Source organism: Silene latifolia, chromosome 11 (genome assembly GCF_048544455.1).
Source record: "Silene latifolia isolate original U9 population chromosome 11, ASM4854445v1, whole genome shotgun sequence".
NCBI lineage: Eukaryota > Viridiplantae > Streptophyta > Magnoliopsida > Caryophyllales > Caryophyllaceae > Silene > Silene latifolia.
Window position 1 is genome coordinate 128,992,773 of NC_133536.1, and position 26,466 is coordinate 129,019,238.

The 26,466-nt window shown below is 39.8% G+C and overlaps 1 protein-coding gene across 1 annotated transcript; it reads left to right on the plus strand.

Moving 5' to 3' along the window:
- The first annotated feature begins 14,929 nt into the window (after positions 1-14,929).
- LOC141613980 (uncharacterized) lies at positions 14,930-15,874 on the plus strand. The gene is made up of 3 exons (XM_074432726.1): positions 14,930-15,074; positions 15,321-15,466; positions 15,641-15,874. Exons 1-3 carry the CDS (start codon positions 14,930-14,932, stop codon positions 15,872-15,874), a joined length of 525 nt encoding a protein of 174 aa, XP_074288827.1.
- Positions 15,875-26,466: the final 10,592 nt, after the last annotated feature.

The window sequence follows — 26,466 nt, forward strand, 5'->3', positions numbered from 1 at the left end:
TCTTCTAGGCTTGATTTTCGTTGCCCTTGTCCTTGCTTGGATGCCCTAAGTACATTAAAAAGGGTAGTCATTACAATTTGTATCAAAATACCAAAGTTGAGATCGAAACATAAAAGTTAGGGATATTTATTTACCTACTGGAACAATCTTTCCAGCTTTGATATCGCCAAGATATTTTGGACAATTCCTCTTCTAATGTCCAACACCATTACAATAGTGGCATTTGTCGTCGGTGGAGGCACCCCTTTTGGACTTAGAGGAGCTAGCTTCAAAAGCCTTTCATTTGCCCTTGTTGGGAGTTGGCTTCTTTCCCTTGTTGCCACCTTTCTTAAACTTCTCTTTGCTCTTTTGATTAATGTTGAGCACATCCTTGCTGGTACTAACATTTAGCCCCATGTCCCTCTCGGCTTGCACAAACATTTTGTGCAATTCATCGAGTGAAACTTTCAATTTTTCCATATTAAAATTCACCCTGAATTGTACATATGCCTTAACCTTGTTCAAGGAATGAAGAATTCGGTCAATGATGAGTTCCTCGGGAATTTCTACCTTTTGCAATTTTAGAGTCTCAACATGCTCCATCAACTTGAGTACATGAGGGCTAACTTTTTGGCCGTCCTTTATGTTGAGATCGAAGAATGCGGATGCTGCTTCATATTTATGATCCTTGGAGCTTGTGAAAACATGGTTACAAGCTTCGTATAGATCTCATATGCGGTGCTAATCTTTATAGCACTTCTTTGGAGTTCGGCCTCCATAGAGAAGATCAACACATTTTTTATCGCGGCCAACTCCTTTTGGTAAGTCTCATAGGCTTGCCTAGCGGCGGGAGTAGACCTAGCGGTAGGTATGGTGGGAGAGGCCTCGGTGACGTAACGAAGCTTGTCATCACCCTCTGCGGCCAAACGGAGTTAAGCGTCCCAACCGGCGAAGTTGGACCCATTCTTTTCTAATTTACAACGATACATTAAGGATCAGAGGCAAGAAACATTGGTGAGAGTGTTCGAGCTATTGTTGGTGGATGAATTTGGAGTTGCCATTGCAATTGAGAAAATAATTTGGACTACAAAATAAGAAGTGAAGGAATTAATAAACATTTATCGTTTTAATAATACTTGTAAATATTTTAAACAAGTTTTAAGCATTTATATAGTGACCTCTACCCAACTATTATAAATGATCCCGAGATCCAAATTCATATTAACTCGGGCAAGGTGAGCCGATTCATCCCTAATCAATATAATTCGGTGGATTAACTCTTTAATCGATTCTACTTCTAGAACTCTCGGTCGATAAAATTACTTTAATATTTATCTTAAGCCCGGAACGCATGCGGCTACGGTCGCGAATACTTTCGTTGAGCTCAATCCAAATTTCGATGTAATAACAATTTACTACCCACTTACCCAACATAACAAGTTTAGCACCCCGGTGAGCCGAGCCTACTTCCTTATGAAATTCAATAATTCTCCCTTGTGACGGTAAGAAGTTGCGACGGCTAAATGTGACCACTTTTTGATAAAACGTAACCACTCATAAACTGTTCATAAAATGTTACCTATGAAAAAATGGTCACATTTTCTCATAAAATGGTCACATTTGGCCCGTCTCTTATTTGAGACGGAATAGTACCCGTCGCAAATAAGAATTTGCGTATGAAATTGGGACTCATGGTTCTACTATTTGGTAAGGCTAATTCTCAATTATTATTTAGTGAGAGGTCTTGTCAATTTATTATCTATCTCGTTTTAAGTGAACTAAAGCGGTGAACTATGATAATTATAATTGACACGGTCGATGACTCGATAAAATAATGATATGCATTTGAAGTTATGGCGATTTGGCTATGCATGCAAACATATAAAACAAATGCAAAGCAAAACAATAAAATCCTAGTATGGCCTTCCTAAAATAGTAAATCTAATAAACTATTTACAAATTCAGAAACCAACTCCTTTGGTCTCTTGAACTTCATTTGGCACGCACTCCAAGGCAACACCGTCTTTGTCGAAACGCCTTTCCGAATGGCACCGTCTTCAAGGAACTCAGGGATTAATAAATTACATAGCTTTTCTACTTTATACATTATAAAAAGAAAAACCAAAAATAAAAATAAAAGTGATACGAGATCACATTAATTACAACCGAATCGATATCCCCATTCATTTCGAGAAATATCAATTAAAAACTAAGGCCATACTAAGTACAAATTACATGATAAAAATTGATTAAATAGAGGTATTTTGGTTAAAAATGGTTAGACTTCGTTTATGCCCGTGAAATTTTAGTATGTTGTCACATGCAATATTTACACACTATATGTAAATTTTGAGATACAATGGTTTTATTTTGCATGATTTATAATTTTTAGATGTAAAAATTATTTAAATAGTGACTATTTTAGCAAAAATAGCTAAAATGATTTTTATGACTAAACTTAAATGATTTTTATATAATATATTAATACCATTATATTAAGATAAAAATATTTTTATTAATAATAATATTACTTTTATAATTATACTAATATGAACACATAAAAATAATCTTATTTTTATGTTTAATAATATCTTTTATAAAGTTATTATATCTTAACATAAAATTAATATTATTTTTGATTATTATCTTAACATAAAATTAAGATAAAATTATAGTAATTAAAATATATTCAAGTTACAATTGGTATGATTATTCAAGTTATAAATATTTTGTTTTTATAATGATTTTTAATAACTTTATAAAAGATATTATTAAAAATAAAAATAAAAATAAGTTGTATTTTGAAATTTTAGAATTATAACTTGAATAATCATTTTAATAAAAATAAATATAAACATATTTTTCAATATAATAATAAAAACAATTATATTTATTTTTATTATAATAATATTATAATAATATAGTTATAATTTTATAATTATACTATTTCATTAACCTTATATTGATACTTTAATTATATATTTCATAAGTTATATATGTTTATTAATAATATTAAAACATATAAATTATTAATTATTTATAATAATAATATTATCTAATAAAATATAATAAAAATAAAAAAATCATATTAAAAAAATATAAACATATTTGAAATGTGTCTCATATAATAATATTATTATATGATAAACATATTTGAAATGTGTCTTATATAATAATATTATTATATGAGACACATTTCAAATTATATATTATATATTATAAAATAAACATATAATTGGTATCAATTAAACTAATTTATTATCAATATATTAGTACTGATAATAACAACAATATTAACATCAATAGTATAAATAGTATTTAATTATATGTTTATTAATTAAATTATAAATAAATTATATGTTTATTTATAATTTACCTCTTATTAAATTATATAATAAAAAAATAATTATAAAAATACTAATAAGAGGTATTTTATAATTGTTTTTATTATTATATTATAGCTATTTATAATTCATAATTTATTTCAATTCATATTTAACCTCTTGTAACATATAAGCTCTGATACCAATTGTAGGATTCATTAACCTCTTATTAGACACTTCTAATAACTATATTAATTTAGTTTAGTCATAAACTAATAAGATCTTATGCATGCATAACAATATAATGCAAAGTAAGAAGAAAACCGATCTACTTACAATGAGGGTTGAAATGGATATACTGTAATACTCCGTATTTTATATCGCTAATTGAGTCGAGTTAATTGTTTAGTCGTATTGATATCGTAAGATCGAGTTATTCGTAAACTTGTTAAGACGGGTTTAACTGAACGAAGTCACGTTAACTAATTCTTTTACTACACTTACCCATTTACCCGTTGACCCAGGCCCGTTTACCCATGACCCAATTAACCAATTAACCTAAGTTTAACCTAATTCTACCCTAACACTACAAAACCCCACTCCCTCACCCGCCTACCTCATTTCAGCGGCACATTTCCCAATCAACACGTAAATCGAGAGAGAGAGAGTGAGTGTGGGTGTTGACGCAGCAGCAAGGAAGGCCTTAGGGTGGTTGTCGACGTCCATAGTTAACCCTGGTGGCTGTTGAGGTGGCGGAAAAAGGTATGAGTGCAACCTTCTCTTTTGTTTTCGTTTTCTGTCGGGTTTTGTTTGTTGTGACGTGACTCAGGGAGGTGATGTTGGTGGTTTGTGTCGTGGATATGGTATTGGGTGGTTTGTGTCGTCCCTATTGGTGGCGGTGAGGGAGGTTCTTGGCGGCAGAATTGGCGGCGAGAGGTGTTATTGACAGGGTTAATCAAACGGGTGTTAGCAGGGGTTTTCAGGCGGGTTTTAGATGTTTAGGTTGGGGTGGCACCACCGTGGACTCGGGGGAGGTCGAAACGGTGGTGTCACGGCGTCTGAGTGCGTGGTCTGACGGCGAGCAGGGCTGTGGTGGTTTGGCAGGGGTTAGGTGATGGTTTGTGGTGGTTGTGAGTCGAGGACGGGGGTGTTTCTTTGAGGCACGGTGGTGAACCAGGCCAAATGGCGGCCCTGGTTCGACTCGCCGGCGGCGATCGACAGAGGTTGGGGTCGGTTGTTGGTGGTGGGGTCGAAGAGGGGAGCAGGCCTGGTGGTGTTCGTGGTGGTTCAGGCGGCGCGTGAGGGGTGTGGGAGAGAGTGAAGGTGCGGGTTGTAGGAGGCGGGTTGATAGGATTAGTTAATGTTGTTTCGATTCTTTTAATCGTATAACTTGTTTTATCTTTTATGTATCGTACTCTTATTTAGCTAATTAATTCCCGAGTTATTTAAATGTTTAGAGACGGGTTTGAGTCGGGTTGGTAAAATAGAAAAGCTGTTAGATCGGAAAAGTTTCCATTTAAGGAAACTTTCCATTTTAAGAAGTTTCTATTTTTAGTAACTTTCTATTTTAGGAACGGGAATGGTTTAAGTAATTGCTTATCATTTACTTATCTTTCAAAGGGCGAATTTGTTGTGGAATATTACTGAGCACCCGACTATTTGACTGCGATGATCGAGGCGGGGAATACACTGATTGAGTTCTTACGATTATAAAGAGTTGGCATGTTTGGTGATTATATGACTTATCTGATTACCTTAATTATCTTGTTGAGTATTATTGTTTCATACGTTTCATACATTGCATTTGCATTGGAGTTGAAGTTGGAGGAGATGAGATTATTGTGATTAAGGCCTGGGCGGTTTGCGGGACTTGCCCTGGTGTCCTCAAGCGAAATGGGTGGCGGATCGGCTACGGTCGATATATAGTCTACCGGGGATCGGTATGGCTGGGCGTTCCGGGGATGTGTGTGATGGAGTTGAATGGAGGATCATAGCATTGCATTCTTTATTATATCGTATTACCTACTCAACCTCGCGGTTGACCCTGTGTATTCGTGTATGCATGTGATGATCCTTTTAATGGGGAGCAGATTGACAGGTTGTTGAGACATTGGGAGCTGGCATGGAGAGAGCATGGATCACCTGACTTAGAGCTAGCCCACTTTTGTTTTGTTTAGTTGTCAGACTTTATTTTCAGTTTGAGACATGTTTTATTCCCGTTGTTAACATTATAAACTTTTAATTTAAAGTACTGTTTATCTTTCTCTTTGTTATCTACTGCCTCGGGTTTCCGAGATGGTAACACCCTTCTTTATCTGAGGAGTCCTAGTTCAGGCCCTTAAATAAATGGGGGTGTTAAAAAGTGGGCTATGGTGGTTTAGCAGGGGTTAGGTGATGGCTGCGGTGGTTGTGAGTCGAGGACAGGGGGTGTTTGGTGAGGCACGGTGGTGAACCAGGCCAAATGACGGCCCTGGTTCGACTCGCCGGCGGCAGTCGACCAGGTTGGGGTCGGTTGTTGGTGGTGGGGTCGAAGAGGGGAGCAGGCCTGGTGGTGTTCGTGGTGGTTCAGGCGGCGTGTGAGGGGTGTGGAAGAGAGTGAAGGTGCGGGTTGTAGGAGGCGGGTTGATAGGATTAGTTAATGTTGTTTCGATTCTTTTAATCGTATAACTTGTTTTATCTTTTATGTATCGTACTCTTATTTAGCTAATTAATTCCCGAGTTATTTAAATGTTTAGAGACGGGTTTGAGTCGGGTTGGTAAAATAGAAAAGCTGTTAGATCGGGAAAGTTTCCATTTAAGGAAACTTTCCATTTTAAGAAGTTTCTATTTTTAGTAACTTTCTATTTTGGGAACGGGAATGGTTTAAGTAATTGTTTATCATTTATTTATCTTTCAGAGGGCGAATTTGTTGTGGAATATTACCGAGCACCCGACTATTTGACTCGCAAAGATCGAGGTAGGGAATACACGATTGAATTCTTACGATTATAAAGAGTTGGCATGTTTGGTGATTATATGACTTATCTGATTACCTTAATTATCTTGTTGAGTATTATTGTTTCATACGTTTCATACATTGCATTTGCATTGGAGTTGGAGTTGGAGGAGATGAGATTATTGTGATTAAGGCCGGGCGGGTTCTGCGGCAGACTTGCCCTGGTGTCCTCAACAAGGAAATGGCGGATCGGCTACGGTCGATATATAGTCTACCGAGGATCGGTATGGTGGGCGTTCGGGGATGTGTGTGATGGAGTTGAATGGAGGATCAAAGCATTGCATTCTTTATTATATCGTATTACCTACTCAACCTCGCGGTTGACCCCGTGTATTCGTGTATGCCTGTGATGATCCTTTTAATGGGGAGCAGATTGATGAGTTGTTGAGACATTGGGAGCTGGCAGGGAGAGAGCATGGATCACCTGACTTAGAGCTAGCCCACTTTTGTTTTGTTTAGTCGTCAGCCTTTATTTTCAGTTTGAGACATGTTTTATTCCCGTTGTAAACATTATAAACTTTTAATTTAAAGTACTGTTTATCTTTCTCTTTGGTATCTACTGCCTCGGGTTTACGAGATGGTAACACCCTTCTTTATCTGAGGAGTCCTAGTTCAGGCCCTTAAATAAATGGAGGTGTTACAAAGTGGGCTGTGGTGGTTTGGCAGGGGTTAGGTGATGGCTGCGGTGGTTGTGAGTCGAGGACAGGGGGGTGTTTGGTGAGGCACGGTGGTGAACCAGGCCAAATGACGGCCCTGGTTCGACTCGCCGGCGGCAGTCGACCAGGTTGGGGTCGGTTGTTGGTGGTGGGGTCGAAGAGGGGAGCAGGCCTGGTGGTGTTCGTGGTGGTTCTGGCGGCGCGTGAGGGGTGTGGGAGAGAGTGAAGGTGCGGGTTGTAGGAGGCGGGTTGATAGGATTAGTTAATGTTGTTTCGATTCTTTTAATCGTATAACTTGTTTTATCTTTTATGTATCATACTCTTATTTAGCTAATTAATTCCCGAGTTATTTAAATGTTTAGAGACGGGTTTGAGTCGGGTTGGTAAAATAGAAAAGCTGTTAGATCGGGAAAGTTTCCATTTAAGGAAACTTTCCATTTTAAGAAGTTTCTATTTTTAGTAACTTTCTATTTTGGGAGCGGGAATGGTTTAAGTAATTGTTTATCATTTATTTATCTTCGGAGGGCGAATTTGTTGTGGAATATTACCGAGCACCCGACTATTTGACTGCGATGATCGAGGTAGGGGAATACACTGATTGAATTCTTACGATTATAAAGAGTTGGCATGTTTGGTGATTATATGACTTATCTGATTACCTTAATTATCTTGTTGAGTATTATTGTTTCATACGTTTCATACATTGCATTTGCATTGGAGTTGGAGTTGGAGGAGATGAGATTATTGTGATTAAGGCCCGGGCGGGTTCGCGGCAGACTTGCCCTGGTGTCCTCAGTGCGAGTGGCGGATCGGCTACGGTCGATATATAGTCTACCGAGGATCGGTATGGTTTGGCGTTCGGGGATGTGTGTGATGGAGTTGAATGGAGGATCATAGCATTGCATTCTTTATTATATCGTATTACCTACTCAACCTCGCGGTTGACCCTGTGTATTCGTGTATGCATGTGATGATCCTTTTAATGGGGAGCAGATTGACAGGTTGTTGAGACATTGGGAGCTGGCAGGGAGAGAGCATGGATCACCTGACTTAGAGCTAGCCCACTTTTGTTATGTTTAGTCGTCAGACTTTATTTTCAGTTTGAGACATGTTTTATTCCCGTTGTAAACATTATAAACTTTTAATTTAAAGTATTGTTTATCTTTCTCTTTGTTATCTACTGCCTCGGGTTTCCGAGATGGTAACACCCTTCTTTATCTGAGGAGTCCTAGTTCAGGCCCTTAAATAAATGGGGGTGTTACAAAGTGGGCTGTGGTGGTTTGGCAGGGGTTAGGTGATGGCTGCGGTGGTTGTGAGTCGAGGACAGGGGGTGTTTGGTGAGGCACGGTGGTGAACCAGGCCAAATGACGGCCCTGGTTCGACTCGCCGGCGGCAGTCGACCAGGTTGGGGTCGGTTGTTGGTGGTGGGGTCGAAGAGGGGAGCAGGCCTGGTGGTGTTCGTGGTGGTTCAGGCGGCGCGTGAGGGGTGTGGGAGAGAGTGAAGGTGCGGGTTGTAGGAGGCGGGTTGATAGGATTAGTTAATGTTGTTTCGATTCTTTTAATCGTATAACTTGTTTTATCTTTTATGTATCGTACTCTTATTTAGCTAATTAATTCCCGAGTTATTTAAATGTTTAGAGACGGGTTTGAGTCGGGTTGGTAAAATAGAAAAAAATTTGTTAGATCGGGAAAGTTTCCATTTAAGGAAACTTTCCATTTTAAGAAGTTTCTATTTTTAGTAACTTTCTATTTTGGGAACGGGAATGGTTTAAGTAATTGTTTATCATTTATTTATCTTTCAGAGGGCGAATTTGTTGTGGAATATTACTGAGCACCCGACTATTTGACTGCAGTACTGAGGTAGGGGAATACACTGATTGAATTCTTACGATTATAAAGAGTTGGCATGTTTGGTGATTATATGACTTATCTGATTACCTTAATTATCTTGTTGAGTATTATTGTTTCATACGTTTCATACATTGCATTTGCATTGGAGTTGGAGTTGGAGGAGATGAGATTATTGTGATTAAGGCCCAGGCGGGTTCTGCAGGACTTGCCCTGGTGTCCTCAGCTGCGAGCTGGCAGATCGGCTACGGTCGATATATAGTCTACCGAGGATCGGTATGGCTGGGCGTTCCGGGGATGTGTGTGATGGAGTTGAATGGAGGATCATAGCATTACATTCTTTATTATATCGTATTACCTACTCAACCTCGCGGTTGACCCTGTGTATTCGTGTATGCATGTGATGATCCTTTTAATGGGGAGCAGATTGACAGGTTGTTGAGACATTGGGAGCTGGCAGGGAGAGAGCATGGATCACCTGACTTAGAGCTAGCCCACTTTTGTTATGTTTAGTCGTCAGACTTTATTTTCAGTTTGAGACATGTTTTATTCCCGTTGTAAACATTATAAACTTTTAATTTAAAGTATTGTTTATCTTTCTCTTTGTTATCTACTGCCTCGGGTTTCCGAGATGGTAACACCCTTCTTTATCTGAGGAGTCCTAGTTCAGGCCCTTAAATAAATGGGGGTGTTACAAAGTGGGCTGTGGTGGTTTGGCAGGGGTTAGGTGATGGCTGCGGTGGTTGTGAGTCGAGGACAGGGGGGTGTTTGGTGAGGCACGGTGGTGAACCAGGCCAAATGACGGCCCTGGTTCGACTCGCCGACGGCAGTCGACCAGGTTGGGGTCGGTTGTTGGTGGTGGGGTCGAAGAGGGAAGCAGGCCTGGTGGTGTTCGTGGTGGTTCTGGCGGCGCGTGAGGGGTGTGGGAGAGAGTGAAGGTGCGGGTTGTAGGAGGCGGGTTGATAGGATTAGTTAATGTTGTTTCGATTCTTTTAATCGTATAACTTGTTTTATCTTTTATGTATCGTACTCTTATTTAGCTAATTAATTCCCGAGTTATTTAAATGTTTAGAGACGGGTTTGAGTCGGGTTGGTAAAATAGAAAAGCTGTTAGATCGGGAAAGTTTCCATTTAAGGAAACTTTCCATTTTAAGAAGTTTCTATTTTTAGTAACTTTCTATTTTGGGAACGTGAATGGTTTAAGTAATTGTTTATCATTTATTTATCTTTCAGAGGGCGAATTTGTTGTGGAATATTACTGAGCACCCGACTATTTGACTGCAAAGTACTGAGGTAGGGAATACACTGATTGAATTCTTACGATTATAAAGAGTTGGCATGTTTGGTGATTATATGACTTATCTGATTACCTTAATTATCTTGTTGAGTATTATTGTTTCATACGTTTCATATATTGCATTTGCATTGGAGTTGGAGTTGGAGGAGATGAGATTATTGTGATTAAGGCCCGGGCGGGTTCTCGCAGACTTGCCCTGGTCCTCCTGTTCTTGCGGTGGCGGATCGGCTACGGTCGATATATAGTCTACCGAGGATCGGTATGGCTGGGCGTTCCGGGGATGTGTGTGATGGAGTTGAATGGAGGATCATAGCATTGCATTCTTTATTATATCGTATTACCTACTCAACCTCGCGGTTGACCCTGTGTATTCGTGTATGCCTGTGATGATCCTTTTAATGGGGAGCAGATTGACAGGTTGTTGAGACATTGGGAGCTGGCAGGGAGAGAGCATGGATCACCTGACTTAGAGCTAGCCCATTTTTTTTTTGTTTAGTTGTCAGACTTTATTTTCAGTTTGAGACATGTTTTATTCCCATTGTAAACATTATAAACTCTTAATTTAAAGTACTGTTTATCTTTCTCTTTGTTATCTACTGCCTCGGGTTTCCGAGATGGTAACACCCTTCTTTATCTGAGGAGTCCTAGTTCAGGCCCTTAAATACATGGGGGTGTTACAAAGTGGTATCAGAGCGAACGATCCTCAGGCCTAAACCAATGAATCCAATGAATATAGGAAGACTCTAAATAAAATGAACTTCGGGACAAAACTGTTAGGAGCACACTAAAGGTAAGGGATGAGTTAGGGGCCCCCTCACACCGAACCATTGGCCCTCTCAGTTTGACCCGGGAACCCTGAGTGCAAATGAGAGGAAGGGTAGAGAAGCTGCATGATGTTGAGCATGACTTCATATATCGTTGCCTAAGTATTAACTGATTGATATGTTAATTGTTGCATAAAAGAGTTGGTGGGAGGTTGTGGCATATTACTTTGCATGTTTTAAAATTGATTCATACTTATATCTCTATAAAGTTGTGTTAGAAGGCTATGTCTAGTGATATGTGGTTATATGATCCCTAAACCATGCTAGGTAGACAATTAGGATAAGAGTGATAGAATTGGCTAGAGTTGCCAAGGTGATTTTGTGTTGCAGCTAATTCCTAAAATTCTCTTGTAGTCATGCCTCCAAAAAGGAACACGGCTGTAAACATCACTCAGGAAGAGTTAGACCGACTACTGGCTGAGAATGAGGCCCTAAAGGCTAAAAGAATGGACCCTGCTAAGATGAGTACAATAGTGGCGAGGCATAACCCTACCATTTTCACTGGAGAGGGAGAACCTTACTTGCTGGGAGATTGGTGTCGGGAGTTCACCAACCTATTCGAGCTGATAGCTTGTCCTGAAGAGCTGCAAGTAGACCAAGCTACACATTACCTCAGGGCTACAGCTGGGGAGTGGTGGAATAGGAACAAGGCGGATATTCGACATGTTGCAAGGGATATTGAGGAAGGATACGTGTCTTGGTTAGAATTTCAAGTGATACTAACGGACCAGTTCATGCTAGAGTTCAGGAAAGCTAAGCTGAGGGAGGAGTTCGATACGTTTAAGATGACAGAGGACATGACGGTGGACACATACCATAGAAAGTTCCGACTGTTGGCTTTATATATCGATGAATTTGCTAAGAACGAGACCATGCTGGCTATGAGGTTTGAGAGGGGATTGACGGTGGATATCAAGAAGAGGCTCACGGCAGCTCCACCTACCACCGTTCAGGACATCTATCTGAGGGCTGGTGCTGCTGAAAGGCTCTCCGAGCAGATCAAGGAGGATAAGAAAGGAAAAGCTCAGAAGAGAAAGTCGGAAACTGTCAGTGATAATACTGGGGCCAAGAAGCCGAATTCAGGCAAGTTCAGTGGATACTCCACCAATAGTGCTCCTGGGGGGATGAGGAACCAAAGCGGAGGCAGTTTCAGAGGTGCTAATATTGGAGGTAATGCGTCCAGGGTCACTTGTTTCGGGTGTGGGAAGTTGGGACACAGGAAATTTGAGTGCCGAATTTCTGGAGGAAACCAATCTGGGGGCTTCCGAACACCTACATCTGGGTTCAGTGGGTCTCGGACAGCGGGATCAGGATACAACAACTACCGTACTCCTAACACTGGCTATGGAGGAGGTGCCCGATCTGGGGCAAGTAACAGTTATCAAGGAAGCTACAACAACTACCAGAACCGTAGCCAGCAAAACCAGTTCAGTGGGGGTGGTAATTTCCTGAGGAACCAGAACGAGGGGAACAAGCAACCCAATACCGCTTCATCGAGTCAGTCTGGATCTAAGTCCAGTGGCAGCTCTTTGCCATGGGGAAGGAAGCAGCAAAGGAGGATGCACATGTCGTGACTGGTACATTTCTTGTCAACTCTAAACCCACCTTTGTGTTATTCGATTCTGGTGCCACACATTCATTCATATCTAGGGAGCATGTTAGAGCCTTGAACCTTACTACATATGATAGAGTGGTCGATTCTGTTATAGTACCCTCGGGAGAGTCTGTGCCTTGTGATAGAATCTATACCTGTGTACCTATTCAGATTGGGGAGGTTGTCTTTCACTGTGACCTTATGGAGTTTCCATTGGGTGGGTTCGAGGTGATTTTAGGGATGGATTGGTTGGGAAGGTACAAAGCTTTCATTGACTGTTACCAAAAGAAGATATCTCTAAGAGGACCTAAGGGAGTCAGAGTAACCTACAAGGGATACATGATCAAACCCAAAGTCAAATTTATCTCTGTAAACACCCTAAAATCGAGTCTGAGGAAGGGAGACCAGTTGATCTTGTGTCAGATGTGGGATAGAGAGTCTGAGACCCCTAGGATTTCTGACATACCTGTGGTGAGAGACTTTGAGGGGGTATTTCCGGAAGAGATTCCTGGGCTACTACCTAAGCGCGACGTTGACTTCTCCATTGATCTAAAGCCAGGAGCTGGACCTATTTCTAAACCACCGTACCGTATGGGACCAAAAGAGATGGAAGAATTAAAGAAGCAATTGGATGAGTTGGCTGAGAAGGGTTATATTCGACCCAGTGTTTCACCTTGGGGAGCACCTGTCCTATTCGTCAAGAAAAAGGATGGAAGTTTGAGGCTGTGTGTGGATTACCGAGAGTTGAATAACGTGACAATCAAGAACCGATATCCATTGCCAAGGATCGATGATTTGTTTGACCAATTGAGTGGGGCTGGAGTGTTCTCGAAGATCGACCTGAGGTCGGGTTATCATCAACTGAGGATAAAGAACGAGGATATCCCTAAGGCGCATTCGAGAACAGATATGGACACTATGAATTCGTGGTCATGCCCTTCGGATTGACCAATGCGCCAGCTGTGTTTATGGACCTGATGAATCGGGTGTTCAGTCCATACCTGGACAAGTTCGTGGTTGTATTCATCGATGATATTTTGGTTTACTCCAAGAATGAGGAAGAGCACGAGGAGCATCTCAGGATAGTGTTGAGAACTCTGGCAGAGAATCAGTTGTATGCCAAGTTGAGTAAGTGCGAGTTCTGGTTGAAGAAAGTTGCCTTTCTGGGGCATGTGATTTCCAAGGAAGGGGTGTCAGTGGATCTTAGCAAGATCGAGGCCGTGACTAGATAGAAGAGCCCAAAGAATGTGGGCGAAATTCCAAGCTTCTTAGGACTAGCTGGGTACTACAGGAGGTTTGTCAAAGATTTTTCGAAGATAGCAAAACCATTGACATCCCTAATGCGGAAGGAGAACCGGTTTGTTTGGGACGAGAGTTGCGAGAAGGCTTTCTTAACACTCAAAGAGCGCCTAACCACAGCTCCTGTCCTTGCTTTGCCAGATGGGAATGATAACTTCAAAGTGTATACTGATGCTTCCAAGAAAGGGTTGGGGTGTGTGTTGATGCAGAACGGGAAGGTAATCGCGTACGCTTCTCGACAGTTGAAGACCTATGAGGAGAATTACCCTACCCATGATCTAGAGTTGGGGGCCGTGGTTTTTGCTCTTAAGTTGTGGCGACATTATCTCTATGGAGCGACCTTCAAGGTATTTTCTGACCATAAGAGCCTGAAGTATATCTATACTCAGAAGGAGCTGAACATGAGACGGAGGAGATGGATCGAGTTGATTGGCGACTATGACATGGACTTACTCTATCATGAAGGGAAGGCGAATGTCGTAGCCGATGCTTTAAGTCGGAAGTCTATCCATGCCCTAATCAGTGCCAGATCCAGGGTGAGGATGTTCGGTGAGCTAAGGCAGATGGGGATTTACATGATCCGACGAGGTGAGACCGTTGGAGATATGACAGTTGAGCCGGAGTTGTACGAGGAGATTCGAGAGCTACAGAAAGAGGATGCTAGAATCCAGAAATGGCGCAATGAGGTAGAGCAGGCAGGTGCGAAGCCTTACTCTAAATTCAGTATCCATTCAGATGGGAGCTTGAGGGTTGGGCAGAGGTGGTGTGTGCCAGCTAATGGGGAACTGAAGAAGAAAATTCTCACGGAAGCACATGCTACTCCGTATTCTGTACACCCTGGAGGGGATAAGTTATACAAGGACCTCAAGAAGACGTTTTGGTGGCCTAATATGAAGAAGGGAGTCGCTGAGTTCGTATCTCGATGTTGACATGCCAGAGGGTGAAGGGTGAGCACAAGAGACCACAAGGGAAAGTTCAGCCGCTAGATGTGCCAGAGTGGAAGTGGGAGAGTATTTCCATGGACTTCATCGTCGGGTTGCCTCGGACTCAAAGAGGTAACAACATGATTTGGGTGATCGTCGACAGATTGACCAAGTCAGCTCACTTTATTCCCATGAAAGATACTTGGAGTAAGGCTGAGTTGGCTAAGGATTATGTTCAGTACGTGGTTAAGTTGCACGGTGTGCCTAAGGATATCGTCTCCGACAGAGATTCCAGGTTTCTATCCAAGTTCTGGCAGGAATTGCAGTCATTGATGGGTACTCAACTGAAGATGAGCACCGCTTTTCATCCTGCTACTGACGGTCAGACAGAGAGGACTATTCAGACCCTCGAGGATATGTTGAGAGCTTGTGTTCTAGAGTTTGGCGGATCTTGGGAGGACAGACTGGGGTTGATCGAATTTTCTTACAACAATAGTTATCACGCTAGCATTGGGATGGCACCTTTTGAGGCACTTTATGGTAGGAAATGCAGGAGTCCTGTGTGTTGGGATGATCAATCAGACGCTGTCATTTTGGGGCCAGAGATGATTCAGGAGATGGTTGAACAGGTACAGATTATCAGGCAAAAGATGAGAGCTTCTCAGGACAGACAGAAAAGCTATGCTGACACTAGGAGAAGTGACATTTCTTTCGAGGTGGGAGAGAAGGTACTACTAAAAGTGTCGCCAATGAAGGGAGTTATGAGGTTCGGGAAGAGAGGGAAGCTAAGTCAGAAATTCATCGGACCTTATGAGATTTTGGACAGAGTTGGAGAGGTGGCCTATCGTTTAGCTTTGCCACCAGCGTTAGCCAGAGTTCACTATGTCTTTCATGTTTCCCAGTTGCGGAGGTACCTGAGCGATCCATCACATGTGTTGAGTCCTGAGGTGATCGAAGTGGATGAGCAGTTGTCCTATCTGGAGACACCCAAGGAGATTCTGGACAGGAAGGTGAGGAAGACCAGGAATGGAGAGACAGCTTTGGTGAAAGTCTTGTGGACTAACCACAATGTTGAGGAAGCTACATGGGAGACTGAGGCTTCCATGAGGGAAAGCTATCCACACCTGTTTGCATGAGGTAAGTTCTGGGACGTAACTTTGTTTTTAGGAGGGTAGAATGTGACATTTTGTTTCCGACCTAAATCCATGAGTTATCTACTTTAGAAAATCTGTTGTGGGGCCCACATCGATGCGTGTGGGGGTTTACTAGATGAGTGAACTTCGGGACAAAGTTCATTTTAAGGGGGGAAGACTGTAATACTCCGTATTTTATATCGCTAATTAAGTCGAGTTAATTGTTTAGTCGTATTGATATCGTAAGATCGAGTTATTCGTAAACTTGTTAAGACGGGTTTAACTGAACGAAGTCACGTTAACTAATTCTTTTACTACACTTACCCATTTACCCGTTGACCCAGGCCCGTTTACCCATGACCCAATTAACCAATTAACCTAAGTTTAACCTTATTCTACCCTAACACTACAAAACCCCACTCCCTCACCCGCCTACCTCATTTCAGCAGCACATTTCCCAATCAACACGAAAATCGAGAGAGAGAGAGTGAGTGTGGGTGTTGACGGAGCAGCAAGGAAGGCCTTAGGGTGGTTGTCGACGTCCATAGTTAACCCTGGTGGCTGTTGAAGTGGCGGAAAAAGGTATGAGTGCAACCTTCTCTTTTGTTTTCGTTTTTACGTCGGGTTTTGTTTGTTGTGACGTGACTCAGGGAGGTGATGTTGGTGGTTTGTGTCGGGGATATGGTATTGGGTGGTTTGTGTCGTCCCTATTGGTGGCGGTGAGGGAGGTTCTTGGCGGCAGAATTGGCGGCGAGAGGTGTTATTGACAGGGTTAATCAAACGGGTGTTAGCAGGGGTTTTCAGGCGGGTTTTAGATGTTTAGGTTGGGGTGGCACCACCGTGGACTCGGGGGAGGTCGAAACGGTGGTGTCACGGCGTCTGAGTGCGTGGTCGGACGGCGGCGGGTGGTGGTGGTTTGGCGGGGGTTAGGTGATGGCTGCGGTGGTTGTGAGTCGAGGACGGGGGGTGTTTGGTGAGGCACGGTGGTGAACCAGGCCAAATGATGCCCTGGTTCGACTCGCCGGCGGCAGTCGACCAGGTTGGGGTCGGTTGTTGGTGGTGGGGTCGAAGAGGGGAGCAGGCCTGGTGGTGTTCGTGGTGGTTCAGGCGGCGCGTGAGGGGTGTGGGAGAGAGTGAAGGTGCGGGTTGTAGGAGGAGGGTTGATAGGATTAGTTAATGTTGTTTCGATTCTTTTAATCGTATAACTTGTTTTATCTTTTATGTATCGTACTCTTATTTAGCTAATTAATTCCCGAGTTATTTAAATGTTTAGAGACGGGTTTGAGTCGGGTTGGTAAAATAGAAAAGCTGTTAGATCGGGAAAGTTTCCATTTAAGGAAACTTTCCATTTTAAGAAGTTTCTATTTTTAGTAACTTTCTATTTTGGGAACGGGAATGGTTTAAGTAATTGTTTATCATTTATTTATCTTTCAGAGGGCGAATTTGTTGTGGAATATTACTGAGCACCCGACTATTTGACTGCAGTACTGAGGTAGGGGAATACACTTATTGAATTCTTACGATTATAAAGAGTTGGCATGTTTGGTGATTATATGACTTATCTGATTACCTTAATTATCTTGTTGAGTATTATTGTTTCATACGTTTCATACATTGCATTTGCATTGGAGTTGGAGTTGGAGGAGATGAGATTATTGTGATTAAGGCCCAGGCGGGTTCTGCAGGACTTGCCCTGGTGTCCTCAGCTGCGAGCTGGCAGATCGGCTACGGTCGATATATAGTCTACCGGGGATCGGTATGGCTGGACGTTCCGGGGATGTGTGTGATGGAGTTGAATGGAGGATCATAGCATTGCATTCTTTATTATATCGTATTACCTACTCAACCTCGCGGTTGACCCTATGTATTCGTGTATGCCTGTGATGATCCTTTTAATGGGGAGCAGATTGACAGGTTGTTAAGACATTGGGAGCTGGCAGGGACAGAGCATGGATCACCTGACTTAGAGCTAGCCCACTTTTGTTTTGTTTAGTTGTCAGACTTTATTTTCAGTTTGAGACATGTTTTATTCCCGTTGTAAACATTATAAACTTTTAATTTAAAGTACTGTTTATCTTTCTCTTTGTTATCTACTGCCTCGGGTTTCCGAGATGGTAACACCCTTCTTTATCTGAGGAGTCCTAGTTCAGGCCCTTAAATAAATGGGGGTGTTACATATACTAATTGGACTCCTTCCAAAATAGTCTTCTTTAAGAAAATTCAAATGCTCCAAGAAAACCCTTAGATCCAATGGTAGGATCTACTCCTCAAGGATTTGTACCAAGGCAATCACTCTTAATGCATATACTAATTGAATACTAGAAATAGTATATGAGCCCTTAAAATAATTACTAATATTATTAGATTACTACTTCTAGTAATGTGGTGATAATATTAGAGATTTGTGAGATTTTCTTTCTTATTGTTCTTGACAATTTTAGAGAGATTATATCAAAAATAATACATACATTATTTTGTAAGAATGAATCATTTTTCAAAAGAGAAAAACTTCTCCTCTTTTCTCTAGGGTGGCCGGGTAGGTCAAGGGAAGAGTGTCCAACCCTTTTTCAATTTTCTCTTCTCAAGAGTCTAGGCATGCAAGCCTATTATTAGTAGGTTATGATTGTGTTCCCCTTTTAATTAAATAAACAAAACAAAACCACCCCCTATAATCCCCATTTACACGGCACACCCATATAAAATGGGTCCATTTTAAGTTTGTTAAATGTCAATTTGTGTAGTGTGACATATTAGACATGTTACTAGACATGTTACTAGACATGTTATTTAATAATGTATTTTTAACTTATTAAAAATCATTATATACAAAATAAATCACGTACAATAACACAAATAGCAATACTTGATTACATATACTTAAAATGGACCATTTAATTATAATTCACAACATGTTATAATTATAATACATTATTCATTCTAATTATAATTGTTTCATAAACAATAATAAAACACATTTTCGATTTCAAAGGATTAATTAACTTGTATCATTATACAATTAATTAATTGATCAATTAAGAGTCTTACCCTAAAGGTATGACCTTAAGGGATCAACTGATCACCACCGTCATACGACAGTAATGTCAAACTCTAGTCAGCCAACCATTACTGATTAATGTGGATCAGTTGAACATAAAATATTACATTCTCTCATGTATTCTTATTATGAGATTTAAACATGTGATCGCATTATTGTCGAGGACACATAATCCAACAATCTCCCACTTGTCCGAGACAAGTGTGTGTCACCAATTCTCTTGTCCTATTCCTATCTCCCACTCAATGCAAGGTGTCTTGCAGGTCGTGCTTGCACTTGATCATATCATGAGTGGTTTCCTCGATCTGGAGAATAACTGTTTGACCGGAATTATCTACCGTAGATACCTTCCGAGCGTGGCCACGCATTTCCAGCTCATTACTCCTCGAGTGGCCTTGAGATATAAGATAACCTTGACAAGGGGTGGACAATTCCTATTGCACTTTTCCCTTCGCATAGCCACAACTCATTATAACCCAAAATGTGCCCATTTCACCCCAATTACGAAGGTCATTGAACACAAATCAAAGTCACTTTGAAATTGTGCCATCTTAGGCGAATAGTCTTTAGTCAAAGAATCGACTCATAAGAATACTATAGTAGCTCTCGCCACGACCAGGCTATAAAAAATTTCCAGAAGTCTATAAGCGGTCATAAGCCCGATAGAGTGTCCCATACAGTCAGCCTATGTGATAGACTAGTCATCTCTCATGACTCTATGGCACTTGAACTTGCCATCAATCGCATCACATTCTAGTTACTTCGAGATGTCACCTCATGTAAGTAACTATGGGCGATTACTATGTCAATCTAGTTCACTTTAATGGGGTTCAATATTGTCTCAACAACCCATTTGGATGTGACAAAGTAATATTTTAAATTTAAAAGACAAATGCGATTATCATATATGAACAAATAAAACAACATTTTATTTCATATCAAATAATCTAGTACAAATTTGGCATACGTTTAAGGCTCATGGAAACAACATGTCCATCATGTTTAGCCTGCGATAAAGGCTTGGTAAAAGGATCAGCTAAGTTATCAGCTGTCCCAACCTTACAAATCGCAATTTCCTTCGTTTCAATAAAATCTCTAATAATATGAAATTTTCTAAGTACATATCTGGATCTATTACTAGACTTGGGCTCCTTAGCTTGGAAGATTGTCCCATTGTTGTCATAATAGAGAGTGATGGGATCTTTGGTGGTAGGAACTACCTTTAGCCCCTCCACAAATTGCCTAATCCACACAGCTTCCTTGGCAGCTTCTGATGCTGCAACGTACTCAGCCTCCATAGTAGAATCCGCAATCACAGCTTCCTTGAAGCTTCTCCAGCTTACAGCACTACCATTGAGCATGAAAACATACCCACCTTGGGATTTCATGTCATCTCTATCTGTTTGAAAGCTCGAGTCTGTGTAACCCTTAACACATAGCTCGGAGTCTCCTCCAAACACTAAGATAAAATCCTTAGTCCTTCGTAAGTACTTAAGGATATTCTTAACAGCTATCCAGTGACTCTCACCTGGTTTTTCTTGATATCTACTTGTCATGCTTAAAGCATACGAGACATCTGGGCGAGTGCATATCATGGCATACATGATTGATCCAACATCGGAAGCATAGGGAATCAACTTCATGCATTCAAAATCTTCGGGTTCGGTGGGTGATTGAGACTTGCTCAAAATTATCCCACTACCCATGGGAATTAAGCCTCTCTTAGACTGGTCCATGTTGAAGCGTCGAAGAACCTTGTCAATATAAGATTCCTAACATAATGCCAATATCCTTTTGGGTCTATCTCTATAGATCCGGATACCTAATATGCGTTGTGCTTCTCCTAAATCTTTCATTTGGAAATGATTTCTCAACCACTCCTTGACGGAGGATAACATTGGAATGTCAATTCCAATGTTATTAGATAATAATATTATAATACCTATAATTGGTATAATATTAATGTTATTATAAAATTATAATTAACCTATAATTAATAAACATATAAATAGTATAATTTAATTATATGTTTTGCTTGAGTATAATATAACATATATTTTGGGTATAACTTAATTAAAAAACATATAAATAGTGATTAATTAAAATTATTTATAATAATTATTATAAAGAGGTTTATAAAGTTATACCATGGTTATAATAATATTATTATAATATTAATATAATATAAATAGGTTTATTATGTTATTATTAGGTATCAGAGCAATGGTTATATAATATACATATAATTAAATCCTAAAATTGGTATAAATTAAATTATATATTATAAAATAAACATATAATAGATTATATGTTTATTAATTATACAATTTATTAATTATTAATTAAATTATAATAATATTATTAATAAGAGGTTAAATTATAAATATTATTATAAATACAATTTTTTTTATTATTATATTATAGGTATTATAATATTATTAACTATTTATAAATTATAGATATTATAATATTATAATAAATTATAGGTAAATTGTAATTATATATTAATTTATTAATTTAATATTACTAATATGTTTATATGATTTAATTATCTTAGAAGTTTTTTGGACTAATATGATTATCATATAATATTAACTTATACGAGTAGTTAATGTGATTAATTCTATAGTATTCTTATGAGTAGATTCTTTGACTAAAGACTATTCGCCTAAGATGGCACAATTTCAGGTGACTTTGATTTGTGTTCAATGACCTTCGTAATTGAAAGATCATAGATCCATATTAGACTCTCTAATAAAATTAATTTATCTCATAAATTGTCATTTAGGTGATCTATGTAACATTCATGCTAATATGAAAGCATAAAAAGAAAGTATAAGCAAAAACAATTTCCTTACATTGATTTGGTGGTAAAAAGGGCACAAACTAGTTCACCTTACTAGCTTGTTCTTGAGCTTAAACCAAATGGAAGATCCTCCTTGCAAATCTTCAAAAAGAAGATCTCCTTCTTGTTGCACCCAAGAACTAACCCAATAATAATAACAAGTTTTGAACTAGAACTTGTTAATATTGTACCCTTGATTATTATTAGTAATATTACTAACTAGTCTTAGTAATATTATTTATGTATACTAACAACTTAGTAGTGATGAATAATTATTTTAGAGAGATGAAGAAATATTGTTCACATGCAAAAATGTAGAGTGTAGAAGTGAGGTAGTGTAAAATAGTAAATAATAGATGGAGTATAAGAGGAGGGAAAGTGGCAGGTGGAAGTGGAGTGAGGGAGTGGATAAATTTTGTGTTATGTTTTTCATCTTACATCACATGCAAAATCCTACATAAGATAAATTATGGTTTTTTTTTTTGAGCGAACATAAGATAAATTATGGTAATATACAAAATAAGGTGAAATGATTATGTGAGTAATCATCCACTACTCTTATTTTACACGGTCCACTTGACCGTTTACGGGTCCATGTTGGCTCTTATATTTGTCGCACAAATCCGTGTAATTTTTATTTTAAACATCGTATCATGTTTAAATACTTCCATAATTAATTCGTCCAATTCACTCTGTAAATATACGTGTACCACTACACATATTATTTAGGTACTAATATTAATCACATTAATCAATTAGTACAATTTTAGTAAATTAACAGTTAATTAACTAAAACCCGTTTCCCAAAACTTATTATTCAATTATCGCATAATTAAATAGTAACTGCCGCTCCTCGAGTTCGCAACTCGAAATCTCTCTAAAAATAATCGACTAACGTTTTAGGCTACAAATTAAGGGACTAAATAAATTGTATCTCATACAATTAATTAGTTGTCTATTGGGGTTCGTTCCTTTAGGTGAGACCGAAAGGGGTCAGTTGATCACCGCCGTCTCCCGACAATAACGTCAAACTCTAGTAAGCTAACCGTTATCGATTTATGTTAATAAACTAACGAGGATCAAATAATTAAATATCTGATGATATTCCATTAATGAGATTTATTATGTTAATGCACTATTTTGGAGGACACTAACTCCAACAATCTCCCACTTGTCCGACACAAGGTGTGCGCTACCAATTCTCTTGTCCGTTTTAATCTCCCACTCAATGCAAGGTGTCTTTCAGGTCGCACTTGCACATGAACACATCGCGAGTGGTTTTCTCGATCGGGAGTGTGACTACCTGACCGGAAAAATCTCTCACAGATTACTTTATTCCGAGCGTGGCCACGCATTTGTAGTCATTAACTCCTCGAGTGGCCTTGAGATATAGTTACCCAACGTGGGTGGACAATTCCTGTATGCCCTATATATCCTATTGCACAATACAGCTCACCCTGACCTAGTAAATGCCCTTTTGGCCTTCTTTCACGGCACGACCTAGGACAAAAACCAAAGTCACTCGAAAACTGCACCTGCTCAGATAATAGTCTCCAGTCAAAATAATCGACTCATTAGAACATCTTAGAGATCCCCGCCACGACCAAGCGTCTATAATAGAACTTAGGGACTCTCTAAATGGTCACTTTGTCCCAAACAAAGTGTCACACACTCTGCCTATGTAATCGACCAGTCATCACATATGACCTTATGGTGTTGAACAACCATCAATCGACTTACAATCTAGTCACTCCAAGACGTCACCTCATTAAGTGACTAGGGACAAAATACAATGTTCATCTTATTCACTTGAATAGTGTTCAACATTGTCTCCACAACTTATTCAGATAAACAAGGTATTAAAATTTAGTCACACTAAATAAAGGATTCATAAAAGAATGAATACGAAAACAATGAATGTGATTATCATATATATAATAAAAGATACACTATCCAATTATTACATATCCATAATCTAAAGAAAATCCGGTACTCGTCTCAATCCCATAGCGACGACATGACCATCATGCTTAGCCTTTGATAAAGGCTTGGTTAAAGGATCAGCAATATTATCATCTGTCCCAACCTTACAAATGTCAATTTCATTCCTTTCAACATAATCTCTAATTACATCGTATTTCCTTTCAATGTGTCTAGATTTGTTACTAGACTTAGGCTATTTGGCTTGAAAAATAGCTCCACTGTTATCACAATATAGAGTGATAGGATCTTTGGCGGAATGGACTACTCCTAGCCCCTCCATGAATTGGCTAATCCAAACAGCTTCCTTCGCAGCCTCAGACGCTACAAGGTACTCAGCCTCTGTTGTAGAATCCCCAGTAAAGCTTTGCTTGAAGCTCTTCCAGCAAACAACTCCTCCATTTAGCATAAACACATAGCCGGATTGGGATTTCATGTCATCCCGATCGGTTTGGAAACTTGCGTCCGTGTAACCTCTTACACGCAACTCAGTTTCTCCTCCAAACACTAAGAACGAATCCTTAGTCCTTCTCAAGTACTTAAGGATGTTCTTTACGGCTATCCAGTGACTCTCACCAGGCTTGGCTTGATACCGACTTGTCATGCTCAAGGCATACGCAACGTCGGGACGAGTGCAAATCATAGCATACATGATAGACCCAACAACGGAAGCATAAGGGACGGTCTTCATGTGTTCAATTTCCTTAGGGGTGGAGGGAGACTGTGACTTCCTCAAAGTGATCCCTTGGCCCATAGGTAGAAATCTTCTCTTGGAGTCTTTCATATTGAACCGGTCAAGAACTTTGTCAATATAAGCTTCTTGACTCAATGCTAGTATCCTCTTGGGCCTATCCCTATAGATCCGGATACCCAAGATTCTTTTTGCCTCTCCCAAGTCCTTCATTTGGAAGTGTTTCCCTAGCCACTCCTTAACGGAAGTGAGTGATGGAACATCATTCCCAATGAGCAATATGTCATCCACATATAGGACAAGGAATGCAACCTTACTCCCACTAAACTTCATGTATAAACATGGTTCTTCCACACTTCTAGTGAAACCATATTGTTTAATAACATGATCAATGCGATGATTCCAACTCCTAGATGCTTGCTTAAGACCATAAATGGACTTTTTAAGCTTACACACCTTTTTAGGGTTAGATGTATCCACAAAACCTTCAGGTTGTATCATGTACACCTCTTCTTCCAGAATCCCATTCTTGAAGGCGGTTTTGACATCCATTTGCCAAATCTCATATTCATGAAATGCGACAACCACTAAGATTATCCTAATGGACCTAAGCATAGCGATTGGAGCGAAGGTTTCGTCATACTGTAAATCATGAACATGGGTGAAACCTTTTGCCACCAATCTAGCTTTGTAAACATCCACATGTTTATCCACGCCAAGCTTAATTTTATATATCCATTTACACTGAAGGGGTCGCACTCCCTCAGGTAAATCCGCCAAGTCCCATACTTGGTTCTCGTACATGGAATCCATTTCGGATCGCATGGCTTCTAGCCAAAGCGAGGAGTCGGGACTAGACATGGCCGATTTGTAGGTAGTGGGTTCATCACTTTCAAAAAGTAACAAAACACCATCTTCTTCGATGTTACCAAGGTAACGGTCAGGTGGATTAGAAATCCTACTTGACTTTCTAGGAATAATTACCGTATCAGAGGAAGAGGGAATGCTATCCTCCACGTTCTCCTCTACCTCATTCTCGGTTTGTGGCTCTCGAACTTCTTTAAGCTCAAATTTTCTCCCACTCTGTCTCCTAGAAATAAACTCCTTTTCTAGAAAGACAGCATCACGAGCCACAAACACTTTGTTCTCGTGTTTATTGTAGAGGTAATAGCCACGTGTTTCCCTTGGAAATCCTACAAAAAGACATTTGTCAGACCTGGGTGCAAGCTTATTGTCAAACTTGATCTTAACGTATGCTTCGCAACCCCAAATACGCATGAATGACAAATGAGGGACTTTCCCTGTCCATATCTCATATGGAGTCTTATCGGCCGCTTTAGTCGGGCTTCGATTTAGTGAAAATACTGCAGACAAGAGGGCAAAACTCCAAAATGAACTAGGAAGCTCATTTAGACTCATCATAGACCGAACCATATCAAGTAAAGTTCGGTTTCTCCTTTCGGCCACACCATTTAATTGTGGTGTGCCAGGAGGATTCCATTGTGATACTATACCACAATATTTTAGGTGTGAATCAAATTCAATATTTAAATACTCACCACCACGGTCGGACCGTAGGGTCTTTATCTATTTATCCAATTGGTTCTCTACTTCTTTTTGGAACTCTTTGAACTTGTCAAAGGCTTCACTCTTATTCTTCATTAAGTAGACATACACATATATACTTAAGTCATCAGTAAAAGTAATGAAGTAGTGAAAACCTCCTCTAGCGGTGATGGTTAATGATCCACACACATCCGTATGTATGAGAGCCAAAACCTCACTAGCTCTTGTCCCTTTTCCCGCAAAAGGTGCACGAGTCATCTTGCCTAAAAGGCAAGACTCGCATGTACCATAAGATTCGAAACCAAATGGTTTGAGCACTTTTGATGAAGCAAGTCTCTTAATGCGTCTTTCGTTTATGTGGCCTAAACGACAATGCCAAAGGTAGGATTCGTTTGGATCACCCGTTTTGAGCTTTTTAGTTTCCACATGATAAACGTCATTAACATCATTTAAAACAT

Bases quoted from the DNA above. Each gene is read 5' to 3' on its own strand.
- LOC141613980 (XM_074432726.1), top strand. From the start codon at position 14,930: ATGAAAGATACTTGGAGTAAGGCTGAGTTGGCTAAGGATTATGTTCAG. The intron at 15,075-15,320 runs GTACTCAACTGA...ATGATCAATCAG, and splicing joins GGAATTGCAGTCATTGATGG to ACGCTGTCATTTTGGGGCCA. The intron at 15,467-15,640 runs GTACTACTAAAA...CATGTTTCCCAG, and splicing joins CTTTCGAGGTGGGAGAGAAG to TTGCGGAGGTACCTGAGCGA.